This window comes from Gymnoscopelus microlampas (assembly GCF_963454915.1).
Source record: "Gymnoscopelus microlampas genome assembly, chromosome: 12".
NCBI classification, from domain to species: Eukaryota; Metazoa; Chordata; class Actinopteri; order Myctophiformes; family Myctophidae; genus Gymnoscopelus; species Gymnoscopelus microlampas.
The window spans coordinates 48,168,381-48,189,224 of NC_139949.1; the positions used below are offsets into that span (position 1 = coordinate 48,168,381).

General features: G+C 42.8%; 2 protein-coding genes across 3 annotated transcripts in view; one reads left to right on the forward strand and one right to left on the reverse strand.

Annotated features, from left to right (window-relative positions):
- Positions 1-575: 575 nt before the first annotated feature.
- On the forward strand, positions 576-1,687 carry gsx1 (GS homeobox 1; the record flags this gene model as incomplete). The annotated part of the gene is made up of 2 exons (XM_084074915.1): positions 576-1,044; positions 1,308-1,687. Exons 1-2 carry the CDS (start codon positions 588-590, stop codon positions 1,685-1,687), a joined length of 837 nt encoding a protein of 278 aa, XP_083931041.1. The 5' UTR covers positions 576-587.
- A 7,282-nt stretch (positions 1,688-8,969) lies between these two features.
- Positions 8,970-20,844, reverse strand: part of arhgap31 (Rho GTPase activating protein 31) — a 37,523-nt gene continuing 25,648 nt past the window's right edge. For both annotated transcript variants that reach the window (XM_084074787.1, XM_084074788.1), the window contains 6 exons: positions 20,211-20,335; positions 17,433-17,489; positions 16,390-16,738; positions 14,194-14,549; positions 13,550-13,701; positions 8,970-13,436 (listed from right to left, as the gene is read on the reverse strand). In XM_084074787.1, coding sequence (XP_083930913.1) covers positions 11,328-13,436; positions 13,550-13,701; positions 14,194-14,549; positions 16,390-16,738; positions 17,433-17,489; positions 20,211-20,335 — 3,148 coding nt within the window. In that variant the 3' untranslated portion in view covers positions 8,970-11,327. The remainder of the gene's footprint in view (positions 13,437-13,549; positions 13,702-14,193; positions 14,550-16,389; positions 16,739-17,432; positions 17,490-20,210; positions 20,336-20,844) is intronic.

Here is a 20,844-nt window from a genome sequence, read left to right on the forward strand (position 1 = left end):
GTCTCTGTAGCACCTGTGGTTTCATGGCAAAACTAAAAAAAAAAAAGTTGTAGCAGTTTTATCTCACCGCCTCTAACCAGTTTATCCAGACCCGCTTATGCCTGCATCATGCATGCCTACAACAAGTGAATCGGGGACTTCTCAAAAAGTGACAGAAATGTTTTCTTTGCCAAATCGAGGCTATATGATAAAATAAGTGATGATAAAAGGGAGAATGGGGCTAGTGCCGCCTCTTGCGGCGTGGGTGGGGCCGACAAGAATAGAGTACATTATGCAGTTCATTTAGTTAACAAGTGAAATAATGGGGAAGCGTGCAGTGGGAATGCCAAGAGAAAAGGCACAAAACCCTATTGAAGAGAAGAGCTCTCACAGGCTCAGCGTAACCGTCACATGGACGAACCGGGTCCTCCCGGCGAACTATTTAAAGGGGGGCCGGAGCAGTGTGGCTTCAGCACCACAGCGCTGTCCACCCTGCAGGCGACAACACTATAAGACTGAAGCACTCTCCATCAGCATCCATCGCTCCATCCGTTCACACACACCGCTGCAGACTTTTCCCAAGACTTAAGAGCAACAAGTCTGCAAAGATGCCGAGGTCATTTCTCGTGGATTCCTTGATTTTACGCGAGGCGAGCGACAAGGGCGGCGACAGCAGCCCGCCTCTGTTCCCGTACGCCGTGCACTCGGCGCACCACCACCATCACCACCACCCGGCGCACCACGGGCTCCAGCCCGGCGGCTCCTCGTGCCACTCCAGGAAAGCGGGGCTGCTGTGCTTCTGTCCGCTATGCATGGCCGCGTCGCAGCTCCACGCGGCGGCGCACCCGGCCTCCTCGCCTCCCGGCCTGCCGCCGCTGCTCAAGGCGTCGTTCCCGGCCTTCGGCTCGCAGTACTGCCACTCCGCGGCGGCTCTGTCGCGGCAGCACCACGCCACCTCGAACGCCGTCAACCTCGCGCACCACCACCACCACCACGGCCCGGCGTCCATCTACCAAGCCGCGTACTCGGTGCCGGACCCGCGGCAGTTCCACTGCATCTCCATCGGTGAGTTGACGTTTTGCTTGAACTGAATTAGAACTGTACTTTTCTATGCTTTTTGGGGGCAAACTGCTAAATTAAGTATTCAATCAATCAATCAATCAATCAATTAGGAGTCATTTAACTCCGAATGGTAATTTGGACCATTTGGTCCAAGGGTCCAAAATGTAAACTTCTATATCTGGAAAGCTTAAGTCATCTGATGTGTCTGATTATTTACGGATGACAATATTAATTAACCCATTCTCTCCCCCCTCATTTATTTACAGAAAACAGTAACAGCAAACTTCAGAGCAGCAAGCGCATGCGCACGGCCTTCACCAGCACGCAGCTGCTGGAGCTGGAGCGAGAGTTCACGTCCAACATGTACCTGTCCAGACTGCGGCGCATCGAGATCGCCACGTACCTCAACCTGTCCGAGAAGCAGGTCAAGATCTGGTTCCAGAACCGCCGCGTCAAGCACAAAAAGGAGGGCAAGGGCAGCGGCAACGGGCACCACAGGACTGGCAACAACAACACGCACAGCTGCAAGTGCTCCTCTTCGTCGCTGTCGTCCGCGCGATGCTCGGAGGAAGAGGAGGACGACATCCCGGTGTCGCCTTCCTCCTCGTCCGAAAAGGAAGACGTGGACCTGTCCGTGTCTCCTTGAATGCACCATCACCCCCTCTCCAAGAGAGACACCCCAAAGAACAGTTTTCTGGTCGGTGTGTGAAGTTATAATGAATACAGCCAAAAACAAAAAAGGACAGTCCCGACTCCAAACTGTGTTCTGTTCAGATCAGATCTTGTACATAAGGAAGAGAATATATAAAATCAGGGGATTTTGCCCCCTGCAAAGTATTTGTATACATGTTGTACGTTTTTGTATGTAGTTTTTTTCTGAAAACGCTCCACTTAATTGTTGTTTGCCGATCCAAATTATGGTAGGCTGGTATTTACGAACCCAAATATGAATAGCAACATTTGTTTATTAGTATTATCTTGGGGGAAAGGCAGCAGTATTTTGTATACTTTGTGAATACATGGTTAGATTCACTTCTATTACTGTGACGAAAATATGGAAAGCTGAAGAGTAATTTCACTGAGGTTTAATCTGAAATTATATCGTCAGTTGTGTAATGGGGCAGAAAAACATATTTATTTATTTAAAAATGTTGATACTTAAATAAAAAATATTTCTGAGCGGCAGATCACGTTGTCTGAGTCGCACGTTTTACTCTTGCGCACCACTGGGAGCGCACACACTGTCTGGAATATGAAAACATTATAGCAGGCCTATACACAGGCCTATACATTATGTATATATAGCCTATACATATTTATAGGCCTATTTGATAATCAAATCAGGTATTCATGAGTAACAGTGGCTAAGTAGCTGAGTGGCCTTTTGATAAAATAGTGTGTAGATTTATGTACATTTTCATCGCATCGCACATTTGAACGGCGCTCTCTCTTGCAACAAGTGAAACATAAAATACATTTTAAACAAAGTCAAAAACACATTTATCAGTAACTTTCAGACACCCGGAATAAATAAAGATACGTCAGACTTATTTACATTTTAAGAAATAAGCACTATCTTGTAATCATTTGAATGGATGGAGAGGAGTTGCTGTGCGCACGTATATATACGGGTGGTTTGATATTTTATTTAGGCATTTAGCAGATATATAAAGGCTAGTCGAAGTCTGACAAGGTCAAGTACAGGCCCTTTTTTCCACGGGGCAGAAAGGTGTTCGTTCGGGGGTGTTTCGTGGACGCAATATATAGTGCACAGTCTCGTCCATCGATGTTTAGCTTCACTCAACATTACGCACAGACTCCTTCGTCAAGTGATGTGGAGATATAGGATTCACCAAATAACCCCCTGACTCCCAATGAGTAAATGAAATGCTTGGTAATCTCCATAGTGCATAGTATTTAAGTGACAGGATCATGATCATCTCAGCCTGGTAATGTTTGGTCTTTGGAGTGTCCCCCCCGGGACCAGGTCCCTGGTCCCGGGGGACACTCCAGAGTCCAAACATTACCAGGCTATATTATAGTGGGGCCCTCGTTGGGACTTTTCCCATGCCGGCTAGGGAGCTAGCTGTCACAATCTTTATCTGATCTAGCCCTGATCCGTCTCGTGTGACTGACTCAATAAACACTGTGGGGTGTGTATTGGTTCTCAAGTGCACACAGACACTATAGCCTAATACATTTATCTGTGAACTGATGAGAGAAAGAAAGGGCTGGTTCGGTGTCCATAACCCCGCATTGTTCTACTGTCAACATTAACCGGCTGCTTTCACTTTCATGACTTCCAGGTGTGATCTAATCATGCTTTAAGCCCCATTCAACGCCGTTCAATTCATTGCAGATCATAAATGTGCTGATTTGATTGAGTTTTTTATTATGTAAAGTATTATGCTTTTATGGCTATAAACGCAAATCTGGACGCATGCAACACAATTACGACACGATTTGAAATAGTAGCACAACGTGTTTTTATTTTTCATCATTGGACTTGACCGTTATGGTTGTAGCCTATGATATCTGGTTAAGATGAGACAAAAAAAATGTGATTTGTGGCTGTATAGTTAAAACAAAAATGCATGCACTTGTGATCATTAAAACATTTTAGAAAAGGAACCTGGTTTTAAAAGGATATATAGCCTCGAGGTTTGCGTATTTTACGCACCGGTGCTGATGGTCTCTGAATCAACCATGGCTGAACAAAATTAAATTTATTGTGTGGAATAGAGTTTAAATGGTATTTACTTCCTTTAAAACGTACAATCAGACCTCACAGACAACAAAAAAAGCACTCCTTAAATAGGCAGTTGGCATATTATGCACATAGGTTACATTGTAACTTCGGGGATGTGAAGTTTCTCATGTAAACTTTAATTTAATTGTTCACTTAACCATCTTAACAAAACCCAAACATTTGCATTTGTTAAGATATGGGATTAGACTATTTTGTTAATTGCACCATAGAGCCCCATTTTGCTCACTATACTCCTCTTGCAAAAAAAAGAAAAAAGCGCCCTTTATTCATTCAATAGCCCGGGGGTATGCGCCCTGGGGGAGCTTATACGCTCTCTGCTCCAAATGCTCAATTTATTTATTCTTAATTTTGTGCCGATCAATTCATTGAAGCCAAAAAGGAGCACGGTGTCTTTTTAGAGCAGAAGAAAGGAGGGTTGTTGACGTAACCCTGACGGAGCCGAGCAGAGAGCTGTGGAGAGCCGCTTGAGTCAACAGGCGCCCATCTAGCAGACTCGCCCTTGTCTTTATTCCGGCTAATTTTTTATTTACGGCCTTTTCTTTGACATGTCTCTTATCTATCAGATTAAAAGAACAGCTTGTAACAAATCAGTCTGCACGATTTACAACAGCATTACAAGGGGACAAAGGGAGCAGGCCGTCGGTACCTGAGAGTCTGGTAGACGGAGCGCAGCGCAGCAGCTGATTCGATGGTTTGAAAAATACGCACGAAACAAAATACTTGAATCCTTGAAAAAGAGCCCCTTTGTACGTTTCTTTAGAAATCAAGCAATTCTGCATGACAAAGGACAATTAATAAGCCGTCTTTTCACGACCAGCAGCTGGTTTCCCCGTCAAGGAAAGTTGGAAAAAAATTCAGACTGAATGCGCGCAAAAGCCCCTTTTGCGCGCAGACAGCAACCCAAGGTGACCCATTTGGCACCGTTAAAATAACCAAGCCGAGGTAAAAGCGAGGGAACTGTCAAAAACATTTAAGCTGAAATATCTTGAAGTTGCAAATCCCTTTATGTGGAGGGACGCTGCCGATGTGGGTTAGACGTTACAAAGGAGCTGGTTAAGTTGGAGAGCCTTTGGAAACGGACACGTGGCTTCTCAATGAGGGCTCTCTGCGGCAACGCGCATTAAACGACGGTTTAAACTTACTCAAGTCCCAATAGAAGTAGTTGTACAAACAGCACCTATATAAAACGTTGGCCACAACTTTAGACAAAGTAGCTTTTGAAAACATGTTAATACTTTTAGACATTTAGGGCGCATTTTTACGCAAATTCCAAGAGAATTTGTGTATTTTTTATTTTCTTTTCTTTTTGCGTGTTATTCGGCAGCTGGTTATTGTTATAGGGAGCTGTTTTCAACAAGAACAGTTTGGAGCTATAAGTTACACTATTAAGCATTTTTCCTCACAATAATTTGTGGATATAAATATGGATAATATGGACATATTATATTTACCAAAATATCACACATTTTTGTGTGATTTTAAACGGTCACATCGTGTACCTTTTCATTATAATATATCATAATGGCATTTTACACATATATAGCCAATTTTATTTAAAGAAAAATGCTTAAGTTTACAGAATGTGTTGCAACAAACAACACGACCAATTGACGAGTGGCGTCACTTATATTCAATTTGGTCACATTTCCATTTTTTGTGTGTGTGTGGAAAGCATCACCCTGATGCCGAGGTATAGCTAATAACTTCTCTCAAGGACATTACGGAGCCTTTGAACTTTTGCAAAATGTATAATACGGTTTCACTTTGGTTAATGGCGTGAACGACAGCACAGCAAAGGACATCAGTCAGTCAGTCACTGATGATGATGATCATGACCTTGGAAACTTCCAAGCTCCTCTTTGTTCAAGCCTCGTTCTGTTTGAACCGTGTATGGATAAATAACCACAACACCAGTGGTCATTAATATTTTAGATTTAGTTTTTACACGCACCATTATAATGTTCTTATTTTGATCATAAGACCAATTATACTGATGTCTCCAGTCTCCAGGTTTTCTTCAGAATATGTATGACACTGATTTACTATGACAACTGTGTATGGCACATTAGGGGTCCAGTAGGACAGTGGTTCCAAAACGTTTCATTTTCAAGGACCCCCATAACTCCGAGAGTGCAGACAAATGTAACCAAATGGACCCTATACATTTGTGCACTCTCAGAGTTACAGTCAGATCTGTAATAGTCATAGCTAGCTCTATATGTGTTTGTACTCATTTTGTATGTCTGTGGCAAAAACAGAATTTTGACAAAAATGTCCACTAGGCTACAAGCCAACATGGCAATGACCCCTCAACACAACACAACACAACACAACACAACACAACACAACACAACACAACACAACACAACACAACACAACACAACACAGCAGCAACAAGTTGACTAATCATCACTGACATGGAGCTAAACGACGGCCCTGGCTTGGCACCTGTTTTTAACATCGTACATTATCCCCCCTTCTCTCTCTCTCTCTCTCTCTCTCTCTCTCTCTCTCTCTCTCTCTCTCTCTCTCTCTCTCTCTCTCTCTCTCTCTCTCTCTCTCTCTCTCTCTCTAATTGAATATGCATACCATGGGGGCCGAGTGTTTGCCCAGGGGAGAAAGAGAATCGAGCTATTTAACTCTATACACCGGCGGTGTCAAAGGTCGACAAATAATGAACTGCACTGACTTGGAACTGACTTTTGTATAAGAGCCACGTTTCGGTGTCAAAAGAAAACGGGGCACGTCTCCACTCGCAACGCGCACTGATCGTTGATTGGATGGCATTGGCTGCTGAAATTAGATTTGCCATTTCTTGGCCCAAAGATGCCATGCATCATGGTGCACGCAGTGGATTCTTTTTTATTCATATTCCCAGGCTTTCTGAAATCCACAGTGGTGGAAAAAGTACTCAAATGTTTTTTAGTAAAAGTATCAATAACTGTCTGTACAATACAATACTCTGTTATAAGTAAAAGTCCGGGATTAAAACATTTACTTGAGTAAAAGTACAAAAGTAATTGGTATCAAAATGTACTTGAAGTACCAAAAGTATAGCCTACATATCTTTTGAAAATAACAGATGTACAAGCAAGCTTGTAGATCTTCTATTTTCAACTGGCCAAAATGTATATGGCTGAAGTGGGTAATGTATGTTTTGTAATAATAATCAAAAGTAAGTATTAAAAAAAAGTATACAAATATGGAATTACTAAAGTAAAAGTACCTCAACATTTTACTTAAGCACATGCAGTATTTGAGTAAATATACTTAGTTACTTTACACCACTGCATATTCCTAGGCTTTCTGAAATCTATTCAGGAGGCTAAATGCAGATTTGTTACATGAAGGTAACACATCTGGTATCTGTTATCTTTTCTGATATAACTATCAGTATCATGATGGGCTCCTTTATGTTTTAGGTCAAAGTGAAATAGTTGACCAAACCATGATGTGCCACCTGTTGTCTGACTGTCTGTGGTTCTCAAACTTCTTCGTGGCCAAATTGATGTGTATTTGGCCACGGACCCCCACCTGAAAATATGTTGTGCCAGGGACCCCCAGAAGCAAAGATGTGTGTAGATTTAAAGATTTGCACTCATTTTCGAGATTTAAAAAAATAGCAGATCTACAAGCTCATAGCACAGCACTCGGCGCTGTATATGAACTTGTAGGTATATGCTATTTTTGAATATCCAAAGTATACGATATTGATAAAGGTGTTCGACATTTTATGACGCTGTATTAGCTAATTTTGCTGGGGACCCCCTGGTAGCCTACCCCCTAACTGCCCCAAGGACCCCTGGGGGTCCCCGGACCCCACTTTGAGAACCAATGGTCTGACTGACACAACCTCATATGGAATGACTGGTCTGATACTTTTAGCTACTGTGTGTCTTGACTTGTTTGCCCTAAATCATTCGATATATATATCCACGTTTCATTTGTAATTAATGCAATTAGGCAGACCTACTATTTCTCCCTTTATATATTATAAAGTATAGGCTACCTGGTATATATTTACCCCTATAGGCTCACTGACTGTACGTGTTTAAAGCCTGTAAGCAAATGGTAAATAAAATAATAATGCAACAGTATAGAAGCCAGAAAGGCGTTGAAATCTTATGTAAAGTATACAATCTCGCACGCCCACGCGCACGTAGAGTTAACAAATCAGATGGTAAACAAAACATGATGTAACTATCATAATATCACCAACACACTTTCTGCCAAGATTATTTTGAGGATACAACACAAGTAGCCTATCTATCCAGTCAAAAACAGTCACTGTGTCAAGTTGTTTTCCATAAGTTTGCAGCCAGCCTACAGTTTGAGTTTCACGCCAGGCTTGTTCAAAAGAATTGGGTGTGCACCGAGGGAAAATGCGGGGCAGTAGCGCCATCTGGTGGAAATGACAAGAAATGGAAGATGTTTTCAAAGTAGGCAACTCCAACTGATAAGCTGTTGACAGACAGGAGGAGGCCATTGGAACTGTACAAAATATATTGTATAACATTGTGTTTCAGATAAACTTTTGCTGCTCTTTGTTCCCCTCTACACACCTATAACTCTTTGCGAGGCGTTGTGAGCTTGTAGATCTGCCATTTTTGGCTAAAGTTCTCCTCTGAAAATGGATGCTAGGGTTCAAGGTGGTTAATGTAAAAAAAAGAGAAAATCCTATCACACAAAGATTTCGCGGACCCCCTGTAGTAACTCTGAGGACCCCCTAGGGGTCCCGGACCCCCTGTTGAAGACCCCTGCTCTATAGTGAACGATATTGATTATGAATATGCATATTTACATTTCAGGCATTTGGCTGTTGCTTGAAATGGGTGCAACTCTGCAATATTAGACCTAAGGTATATTTATTTTATTTTCAACAGGCGTTGCTCTATCCAGGATAATAAAGAGACAGGAAACTGAGGACAGAGAGAGGAAGGACATCATGATGCAACACAAGTCTTCAGCCGGAATCGAACCTGGGACCATCCAGTCAGTGAGTCCTATACCGCACCTAACTTTTGATCTTTTTGTAGATTAGCTCCTGAGCTAAACGGTCAACGTGATCTATTCAGGAATGAATGTCAGCATTTGGAGTTGGTTCAAGTTGTACCATTCCACATAACAAGCACACAATGAATATACGACTTAATGATAATATATCATCTCATTTTATTACCAATGTCAGGAAAATATGTCCATGGAATTGGCTAATACACAATTTTTCATAAAAAAAACAACAACAACTTGACTGATAAAGGTAATACTGCAGTGGAAAAATATGTAAACCATGTTCTAGCTCTTAATTTGTTGTCATTTAAATTTGTTTGATTCAGACAAACTTCATTATTTACGGTGTAGTCTGAGCCGTGCTCGGCTGATGCTTTACAACCGTGGATATACGGATATGCTTCAGTTATCCTCTTGTTGCTACAGTATAAATCAGGCTAGAATGTCCACAAAACACAGTATGCCTTCCTTGCTCTACTGGTTGCTCCATCAGTTCTCTGTGAATTTGGTGAAGTGTTTTTTATAAAATTGGAGATGTTCTTCAGAAAAAGAGAAGAAACTACAAGTTATCCAAGATTTAAACCATCACAATCTAGTCTCCTTCAGTAAATGGTCAACTACTGTATAATGATATGCACTGATGAGATTCAGAAGTGATCCCCTTGTAAGGTAATATGTGAACAAACAAAATACTTATATTAAAAAAAAGAAAAGGGTCAGTTTTGTGACATTTAATACTGATATTATGCTGCTGTTGCTTATACATTATACACATAATAATACATCTGTGGAGCCGTTTCACTATGATGCTACTATTCCTCACAACAACAATCTGGTGTGGCAGCAATTTGACTCAAGACTCAAGTTGACCCAAGAGGTTGGAAAAAATCGGAGAAACCAATGAACAAAGTTTCTGTTTTCTAAACACCGGTCTATAAAGGAAGCAATATACTGTAAATGATCCCTTTTTTTCTTTATCTTCATGATTCTTTATAATGTATTCATTGTTTGACTGTATGGCTTACGCAGGATATGCTATATCATACTATACTATTCTTGTCTTCTCTATCATAACTTTGTGATTGTAACAGCAGTAGTGAAATACCTTATGTACATTACTTCTTAGACTACAATACAAATGCAAAACAATAACATAAAAAATACAATAAAATAGAGATCGGACAACCAAGATTGCAATCCGTGGTTGTCATTAGACAAAACCAGGATATGATTACCTTGCGGGCTTGAACCTATAGTTGACTATTTGAATGCACCTTGATATTTAATGAAACCATCATAGTGCTACCAGTTACAGAATACATCAAGTCAACAGCAAATCACATTGGAGGCAGGGTGTCATTCTCCCATTTACTGTCAATGGATTCATTAACCACTTAAACCCTTCATATAGTACTTCATTGACTGGAGTCCCCCAGAGGTGTACACTAGGTCCCCACCTTTTTCCCCTCGAATATAGTCTTGTGTAGCCAGACGATGAGAGATTTCCACGTTGATTGACTTCTAAAGTCATGGGCTCGAACAGGGTGGCTCAGGAGGTAGAGCGACTGCTTGGGAAACAGAAGGTAACCCTTAATTGCTCCCGATGAGCAGGTTGGTGCCTTGCATGGTTTCACATGTGTGTGTGAATGTGTGTTTGAATGTAATGTACATTATAAAGGTGCTATATAAATGCACCATTTACCATGTAACAGCAGTGAGAATAGCTGCTGACAAACCCACCTCTGATGCTTTGAAAACCAATCCTGATACTGTCCCAATATGAACGACTGCCCGATAGTCTTTGCAACGGTTCTGCGATGCAGTTATATTTAACATTTCTGAATTGTTTCCACCCAGTTTAAGCCCATATACACTGAATTTAGATTTTCCCAGACATATCAGCATAGGCGGAGGTCCCTGATTGTCTGGCTACGCGAGACTACCTCTAAACCAGATCTCTAGGCATAATATACTGTAGCCAGTCTACAAGCTCACAATGTGTCATGACACAACTTACAGTGAAAAAAAGAAAGAAAGAAATAGAATAAATGAAAACAATGATACATGTTAATTAGAATCTTGTGTAGAATACTATTAGTTCCACAACTGAAACAAGTAAAACAAAAATCCTTTCATTTTAAATAGTGGATAGCACCACTTCTAGATCACAGTGCCAATGCATACATTGTATGGTAAGAGTCAAGTTCACGTCATATAACATGTCAGTTATTAAAAGAATAAATAAAGGCAACTTCAGCAAAATGCAAACTCCACGACGTTCCATAAAAAGATGAAGTCAGACTTAAATGTGTCTTTCATTGCCATCATTCTCGCCTTGGATCTTTGATGTCTTTTGAATATTTTTTTTAAAAGTGATTTTAAAAAACAAACATTTTAAAACGTGCAACATATCATCCACGCCATTCTTTCAATTCACCGGTTCCACTATACATGTATTTACACTTGCACATTCCCATTGTCAGCGCTGATCTCCTGCATGGTCCTTTCACTCAATCTGCCTGTGGCTCCTACTGTCAAATATCATGGATCTTCTTTGTGGCTGGTAGAAGCAGCTAGTTGACGTTTCAAGCCTCTGTCCACTTTTTGGAATAGTCATTTTGTCCTTTGGGGTCCTGAGATTCTCCGCCATCTCTTTGGAGAAGACGCCCAGTGCTGACGAGTCAGGCAGGCTCTTGATGGGAGAGAGGGGCAGCTTGCCATGATCGTCCCCGACCGATGGGTAGTCCATGATGGGGAACGGTGGGCTGAGCAGAATGAGACTCTGCGGCCTCTGCCTGTTCCTGAAGGACGGTCTTTGCAAGACGTTCGTTCTGTTCGCTCTCGGGCAGTCGACAAACACGTCGACGTTGGGGGTGTTTTTCCTCCTCATCACTGGGAGTTCCGGAGCCGGAGACGTCTTCACAGCCTCCACCGTTTTCTCCGTACTTGCCTGCCGTTGGTGTTTGGCGGGCGCGGGCTCTTTATTCTCCAGCTCCTCCTTCAGGTCTGCAATGGTCTGAGGCGGCGCAGCGTTGAGTTTCTTCTCTGCACTTGTTTTCGGGTGTTCCTTCTCTTGTCCCTTTACTGCATCCCCATCCTTCTCGTGTCTGGAGTGAGGTATCTGACTGTACTGCACCTTGGGAGGTATGACCGGCACGGCTTTGGCCTGGCACGTCTTTATCATGTACGCCGTCCTCACTGATGACACGCTGACTGGCGCAGAGTTCCGGCGCAGCGGGGCCTGACGGTCGCCGAGGAACAACTCCAACTCCAGGGGCAGGCCGCTGCTGGCAGTCCCAGATGGGGTCAGCGACCCTCGCTGGCAGGAGGTAAAGTTGGAGGAATTGTGGTTTTGTTGGTTGGAAATGTCTCTGATGCATCGATGGCCCAAATCCAAGTTGAGGGAAGTTGGCCTGTGTTTGACCGGGCAGTTCTCTGGTCTTCTCTCGGAGGGAGATGCCTCGTGAGATGCCTGTCTGTGGAACCTCTGCGATAACGGCGTAGGTTTGAGCTTGGCTGTGCTGTGGTTGCCTGTATGTGTCTGTGTCGTGTTACTGGCGGCCGAACCAAGTCTGGTGGGTAAGGGCTGCAAATGGGTCCCTTTAATTTCTGCTTTGCCACTGGAAGCCAGCGACTTGCTTCCTGACACCAGTTCTGTACCCTTAGTGGGACATGATCTGTAAGGTTCTTTGTTGCATTTCAATGAGGGGATTGAGGCGTTTCCCCCCTTTGAGCTCAAACTTTCCACCGCAAGCACATTAGCGAACAATTCACTTATTGTAGGTTCGTGGAGGGGACTGGTGACCCACTGTTTGTTGGAACTGAGATCCTCCCAGGACTCCACAAAGTCCAACTCTTCCATGTTCCCCACAGACCCATCTTCATCGTCAAGGTTGGGTAGCAATAAGGTCTTGGGTCTGTCCTTCAAACGCAGTGATAGCCTCTGAACTCCCACCACAATCTCGGGAGTCACATCTTTCAGTAGCGCCTCGCCAGGGGACTTTTTGTCAGCCTGAGGAACTTCACATTTCCCTAGTTCCTCCGGGCTTGTGTCTGCGGTTGACAGCACTGAATCTGCGGTAGTAGTTCCCGCCGGCAAAGCTTCCACGACGTGACTTTGTGAAGGAAGGTCTAAACCGGTGCGTGCAGGAACATCTTGCCAGTGTTTAGTATCGACAGGTTTGTCAACGTTAGGAGGTTGAATCTTTGGAGAAACGTGATGCAGTTCGTCCTCTTTCTTATCACTTAAATCAAGAGGATAAGGGTGAGGATTCTTTGTGTTTTCATCAAGCGGGAAGTCAAACTCTTTGTCAAATGAAAACAGAATATCGGACTCTGAGTGCTGTTTTCTGGTAGGGTGCGATCCAGCGGACAGAAAATGATCAGCAGTAGTCGAACTTGAAGCCTGTTCTCTGTAAAACAAAGAGAGAGTTGGAGAGCTGCACCTTCTCTTGGGGTGGACATTTGGCTTTAGCCTGACGTCCTCCCAAGTGCTCTTGGAACAGAAAACAGGCTTAAATGTCTCTTCCAGTATGTCAAGTTCAGGTTCAGTGATTTTCAGTTCTTGGTGGGGATCAGACCATAATTCATTCCCGCTATGGGATGATCCCTTGTCCTGGGGGAACAAAATACAGTACATATTTATTGTACATTATTTAATCAAAACAATAAATCAATGTTATTATCAACAGTCATTCTAAAAAAGTAAAGTGCTGTTGAGGGGCTTACCAGTTGTGTTTCCATGGGCTGGTTATGCAGCTGTTTCCCAGGAGATGGCGCTGTATCTTTATCTTCTCTTGGACTTGGAATGGAAGACTGTTCCAGTTCAGCAGCACTGTCCGTCCGCCCTCCTGGAGCCTCCTGCACGTCTCCACTCCAATCTAAGCAAAGGGACACAAACTGGACGTTATATTTTGCACTTTGCAGAATTGGGTTAAAGGGTAATGCCACTCATTTCCAACATTGAACTATGTCAAACAGTGCGACTTGTAGTATTTTATAATGGCATTATGGTTAAATATCACATTTCACAAGACATAGTACCTGTACATACTAGAGATCAATTGGCTGAAAATGCTCTAATAAGTCTTAACTTTATATTCAAGTCACACTGTTTCAACTGGAAGTGAGATTCCCCATTCTAGTGAATGCAGCAGCCTAGAGGGCGGAGCCAAAAGTGCACTGTATGTATTTCACTGATCACATGACCTCAACGATCAATTCTCCAATTCTAGGCAACATAGAAGGGGAGGGACTTTGTTCTTATTTCCACACAACAGCTCTAAGGTGTATTAAAGACATAGTTCAATGTTGAAAATGAGTGGTATGCCCCTTTAATGTTTTTCAACTGTAATCAAAGAACATTGCTATACCCTCCTGCCTGCCTCTCGTGGCGGTCTCCACTGTGCTCTTCTCCTCGGACGTTCCTTGGCTCTCTTTTTTCCCCGGCGGGGGGCTTGAGCCGTGTCCCGCTGCGTTGCCGTCGTCGACGTCGTTGTTGTTGTGCTCTGAGAGCGCGGCGGCTTCCCTGCTGGGTTTCAGTGCAGCTGTGACCGCCGGCTTGTCCTTCCCCGGCCCCCTGCAGGGGGTGCTGTTGGAGCTGATGACCGCGGACACGCGGAGGGGCACGGACACGGCGAACGGCTCCGATATGTTGACGGCCTTCCGCTGATGCCGGGGGGACGACTCCAGCGGGAAGAAGCTTCCCGGAAAGGAAGGCCTGGATGAGCTGTGGTGGTGGTGGGAGCAAAAAATAAAATGGTTAACAAAATAATGAAGAATCCATCCATCCATCCATCATCAACAACCGCTTATCCGGAGTCGGGTCGCAGGGGCAACAGTTCCAGCAGAGAGCTCCAGACGTTCCTCTCCTGAGCAACATTAGCCACTTCCTCCTGGGGGATCCCGAGGCGTTCCCAGGCCCAGCGGCGTGCACAGACTTTTGAGGGGGCAGGTGCTCAAGTAAATTATACTTTTTTTTGTTTACTTGGTCTGCTCTTTTTTCCCTCTACACCTATACCTCTTTGCCAAAAAGCAGCCGATCTACAAGCTCACAACGCCTCGCAGCGCGAGGCGTTGTGAGCTTGTAGATTGTCTATTTTTGGCTAAAGTTCTCCTCAGAAAAGGGATGCAAGGTTTCGAGTGGTTATGGTAAAAATAAAAATCGTATCACATAAAGATTTGGCGGACACCCTGTAGTAACTCTGAGGACCCCCTAGGGGTCCCGGACCCCCTGTTGAAGACCCCTGCTGTAAACTCTTATTTTCAAAAGGGCACTTCTGGTCAAGAGGGCAAAGGGCAGGTGCTCTAGCACCACCTAGAGTCTATCTTTGCACGTCCCTGCCCAGGCCAGTGTGGAGATGTAATCCCCCCATCTGGTCCTTGGTCTGCCCCGGGGTCTCTTCCCAGTGGGACATGCAGCGAGGACCTCCCTATAGGGAGACGCTCGGGAGGCATCCGTACTAGATGCCCGAACCACCTAAGCTAATCTAGAAAACTAGAAATAGATCTATTTCTTTTTTGTTGAGGGAAAGAAAAAGAAAAAGGAGGCTTTACAAAACAAACGATTACTATCTGAAACTGTATTGTGTGTGTGTGTGTGTGTGTGTGTGTGTGTGTGTGTGTGTGTGTGTGTGTGTGTGTGTGTGTGTGTGTGTGTGTGTGTGTGTGTGTGTGTGTGTGTGTGTGTGTGTGTGTGTAGTGTACACACAACTAACTAAAACAAACTTATAGAGAACTTAGTTTTAGTCTTTGTCAATATTTCATACATAAGCAATAATATTTTGGGTGCCAGTTTTAAAGGGTTAGTTCGGATTTTTTGAGTATTTTCTGTAAGAAATACTTACCATTAATGTAGTGGTTGCAAAGGTATTAATTGATTGCCCGAGTCCCGTGGTCAGAGTTATGGTCCGTTTCTGATAAATATGAATGTAGTTCCGGTAGATTAGTAGATTTGGTGGGGGCCGCTCATTAAAAATAAATACATTTAAAAAACTAGCGTCATTTGTATTGTTGACCTATTTCTACCATATAGAGCAGGTTTCGTTCAATTTCGACCCCTCTGTCACATGGTACTATTTTTTGTGTCATATATTTTGTGCGTGAGTAGGCTGCCGCGGCGCAGTGATTCTGGACACAAACATTAGTACCATGTGACAGAGGGGTCGAAATTGAACGAAACCTGCTCTATATGGTAGAAATGGGTCAACAATACAAATTACGTTAGTTTTTTTTATTTATTTATTTTTAATGAGCGGCCCCCACCAAATCTACTAATCTACCGGAAGTACTTCATATTTATCAGAAACGGACCATAACTCTGACCACGGGACTCGGGCAATCAATTAATACCTTTGCAACCACTACATTAATGGTAAGTATTTCCTACAGAAAATACTCAAAAAATCTGAACTAACCCTTTAAGCCCTTCAAAAATAGTGAAAATAGCCGATCTACAAGCGTTGTTGTGAACTTGTAGATATGCAATTTTTCTTAGCTTAAACATTCAAAACGAAAACAAAAAACAACGACAATAAAACCTCCAATGAAAAGTGCAAAACTATAATAACCTGGGCTGGTGGGAGGAGGAGCCGGAGTACAGCATTCTCCGGCTCTTAGGGGAAGTGGGCTTGTAGCCGCGGAGGTCGTCGCCCTTGAAAACCTTGAGTTGTTCCGGAAGCGCCTTTTGGGGCGGAGACGACGAAGCACCGCCGCCGGCGGGCCCGCCCCCCCTCTGACTCACGTCGGGGCTGCAGCCACCTGTCGCCCCCCCCACGCTCTTCCCTTTGATCTCCCACTCCTGCTCCTGCTCGCTCAGGTCGTACAGTGAGTCAGAGCCCAGCGTTCTGGACTTCTTGTCTGGCACCAGACCACCGTTGGCTCCGCAGGACGGACTCACGCTTCCTGTTCTGTCATCATCTGTGTGTGTGTGTGTGGGAAAGTCAAAGGAGAGGCAAAGTCATGTTGAAGCGCAGTGACACTTTGGTTCAGCTTTGAGTTGTGTAGTTACCTTGTCATGATGCAATTGGCGAGTCTAACGGTGTCGTTAGTTTTGCTTACATTGCATGGTGAAACAGGTCTCAAAGTCACTCTAAACTCTAAAGTCGCGACATAAACAAATGCAACAAAGCTGATTTTTCCAATACATTGACTGTATGACACCACAAAACCCAGAATGGCATAAAATGTCAACTTCATGATGATTTAGCTATTTGTATTAGGAAGAAGACTGACTGGATATTCAAATAGTAAAATCAACAAGAAGTTTACTTTTTTCTCTATAGCCTATATAATGGCGTACTGGGTTTTGTGATGTTATACAGTTAATTGACAGAGTCAACTTTCTTTGTGTTTGATTTTGTGCTAAAATATTGACTTTTGAGAGCTGTTCACTATGCAATGTAAGTCAATGTAATTACGCAACCCAAACTGCTACCAAAGTGTCATTTCACTTTAACATAGACATGATTTACACGTCCATCCTCAAATGCAACAGAGAAATTAGATTGGCAATATTTGTGTGGAGATTATTTAAAAATGTTAGATTGGGTTGGTTTGGTGTTGGAACAGAGCCCAGTGTTCTTATTTCAATATATTTAATTTTCAGTCGTACCTGTCGGTAGAGAGCACAGGGACTCCATACTTCTGGATGGTCGAAGAGATGCCTTTTCTGTGGGAAAAGGACATTATAATGACTTTAAATCTAATACAGCATGTTTCATCAGAGGCCTGTCAATCATCTGTTGATCAATACCTTTTTTATTTAATTAGGAACACAAGTGAATTCAATAATTCCTGATTTATATTCAAATGATCAAAAAATGTACGGCCCAACTTGCGATGTAACTGTATAATGAATGGAATTTTTTACCAAGCAAGCATAGATTCTGTACAGCAGTGGTTCTCAAAATGGGGTCTGGGGACCCCCAGGGGTCCTTGAGGGGGTTCCAGTGGTCCCAGTAAAATTAGTTAATGTAGCATCGAAATCAGGGTTAAACAACTTTAACCTGATAGCCGATCTACAAGCTCACAACGCGTGAGCTTATAGAACAAATCAAATCTAGAATGTGAAAACCGTTTGAATATTCTTTGAAACATTTTGACGACACAAATCTTGTATGGGGGGTCTCTGGCACAAAATATTTTCAGACTGGGGTCTGTGAGCCAAATACATGTTAATTTGGAGGTCCTTGACATGAAAAAGTTTGAGAACCACTGCTATACAGGTTGACAGCGCCATAATAGCTGTGAATGAAGTTATATGGAGGTGGTGGAGTACTGGAGCTCTTAGGAGGATTATGAGACAAACTGGGCCCCTGGGCATGGACTTGAAAAGGCCCCCCACACTGTCTGGTAAACACTGACCTGCAGCCAACAGCACGATAACTACACTCAACAGAACGTCATACACACACACAGATAACTGCAAAAGCATTTTAACTGATGTCTTATTTATGATCTTCGAAAATAGCTGATCTAAAAGCTCCGTGCATGTGAGTGTCGTGTCACTGTGGTGACGTGTCACTGTCGTATGATGTATGAATCAGGCTTAAGCCTCAAGACAGTGGTTCTCAAATTGGGGTTCGGGGACCCCCAGGGGTCCTTGGGTGTCACCTCAAAATTAGTTGATATAGCCTCAATATCAGTTTTAACCACTTTAACCCTACATACGTCAGCTAATCTTGAAAATATTTTATGGGGGTCGCTGGCACTAAATCTTTTCAGATGGGGGGTCTGCTGCCAAATACATATTCATTTGGAGGGCCTTGGTTTTAGAGGCTATTCCTTCAGGTTTCAGTATAGACCTTTGGGGCTCTGTTATTGACATGACTGACTACGTTCTTTGACAAGAAATGCAAATGTAATAATAACTGCGACAGTTTATGCAAAGGCACTGGTTTAGGGGCCCCTGGGCTGAGGCCCCGGTATGCCTGCCTGAGTGCCTGTTCCCTAATCCACTCCTGGTGGAGCTGTTGCCGAGTTCATTTAAAAAGATAATATAGATGTAAAACTTTTACATAAATATTTATATATATATTTTCAGAAACCTCTATGGGGAAAATGAATGAGGTTTCTATCTGTGGCACCACAAAAAGGCTGCCACTGCTTTGCCCTATGAGCAATATTATTTAGTTGTGTCACAATTGTAACTTAAGTTTCACTTTTACAGTAAAAGTGAAATGTTATTTTTAGGTGAATTGATCTATTTAGTTAGGCATTTCTAATGGTATTGTTTATTTTCTTAAATGAGACATCTGATGTATTAGGTAATAGTCTTCACCTGCTGCCCCAGTATCATTTAGTCTAAAGCAGTGGTTCTCAAACTTTTTCATGTCAAGGACCCCCAAATTGACACTTATTAGCCCACGGACCCCCATTTAAAAAGATAAGCCAGGGACCCCAATAAGAGAAGATTTATATGGCTCTCTAGCAGTGATTCTCAAGCATTTTAATTTCAAGGACCCCCCAGTTTGACATGTATTAGGGCTACGGACCCCCATTTAATGGAATTTATACCTCTGGGACCCGAATTTATATTATAAAATCAATGTTAATTTAACTCTGAGAGTGTACGAATGGAACCAAATGGACCCGTTAGGGTCCATTTGGTTCCATTTGTACACTCTCAGAGTTACAGAACCATAAGGGTCCATTTGGTACCTATCCATCATTTAGCTGGGGACCCCCTGGAACCGCCTCAAGTACCCCTGGGGGTCCCCGTACCCCACTTTGAGAACCAATGGTCTAAAGGATTAACATTCGAAACAAAAACCAGACTGTGGGCTGTGGCGTGTTTGGAGAGCAAGGGAATGTGCATGATGTCATCACCCCGATGGTGATTTTTGTTATTCACAAGGAAACATAGATTAGAACGACTACGACTACATGGTGGTTTAATCAGCCATTTGACATGTGCCCTGCTCAGCTCGTGCAACACATGAGAGAATGTGGGTTCAATTAACTTGCAAATTAATTCCTCTCTTGTTATTTAAACACCACAAGCTAGGTAACATGACCTAAACAAGTGGAAGACATGCAATGTCTGTCTGCAGATGCAGCCAAAGGCGCCCTCTTGTGGCCATGTGCCTCTCTGCTTACCTGATCTAAATATGCCATGAACTGAAGGCCCATGATACTCTGTTGCACTATTGGACGCATTGTGAGCTTGTCGATTGGCTATTTTCAAATAGCCAAAGTTTAAATAGGGGCTGAAGTGGTTAATGTGTGTTTTGTAATAATAATTCAAATCTACAAAGCAATTAGTAACTAAAAGTTTTCAAATAATTGTAGTGGAGTAAAAAGTACAATATTTGCCTGTGAGATGTAGTGGAGTAGAAGTAAAAGTATTGAAAATTGGAAATGTACTTAGTTACTGGAGCTGGAGGTTTACCTGTGATGTTCAGTCCTCCTCGTATGAACACACTGCCATTCCGGCTCAGTTTGCCCTTAGACTCTCCAACAGACTTGCCCAGGTTGAAGATGGATTTCCACTTTGATTTCCCAGAGAACTTTCTCCTATAACAGATAAAGAGAGATTAAATAACACCCTTTATGTAGACGGAGTCACAGACCAGTGGTGGAAGAAGTACTCAATTTGTTTACTTAAGTAAAAGTATCAATACTCCAATGTAGAAATACTCTGTTACAAGTAAAAGTACTAACGTATTGGTATAAAAATGTACTTAAAGTACCAAAAGTACAACGTACTCCTTGTGCAGAATGTCCCATTTCACAAGTTTTCAAATGTATAGAATGTATAAAAATCTTTTGAAAATAGCAGATCTACAAGCTCACAATGCGTCGCATTGTGAGCTTGTAGATCGGCTATCTTCAAATTGCCGAAATGTATATAGGGCTGAAGTGGTTAATATATGTTTTGTAAATGTTTCGTAAAAATCTACAAAGTACTAGTAACTAAAATTGTCAAATAATTGTAGTGGAGTAAAAGTATAATATTTGCCTCTGAGATGTAGTAGAGTAGAAGTAAAAATACTGAAATTTGGAAATACTTCAGTAAAGTAAAA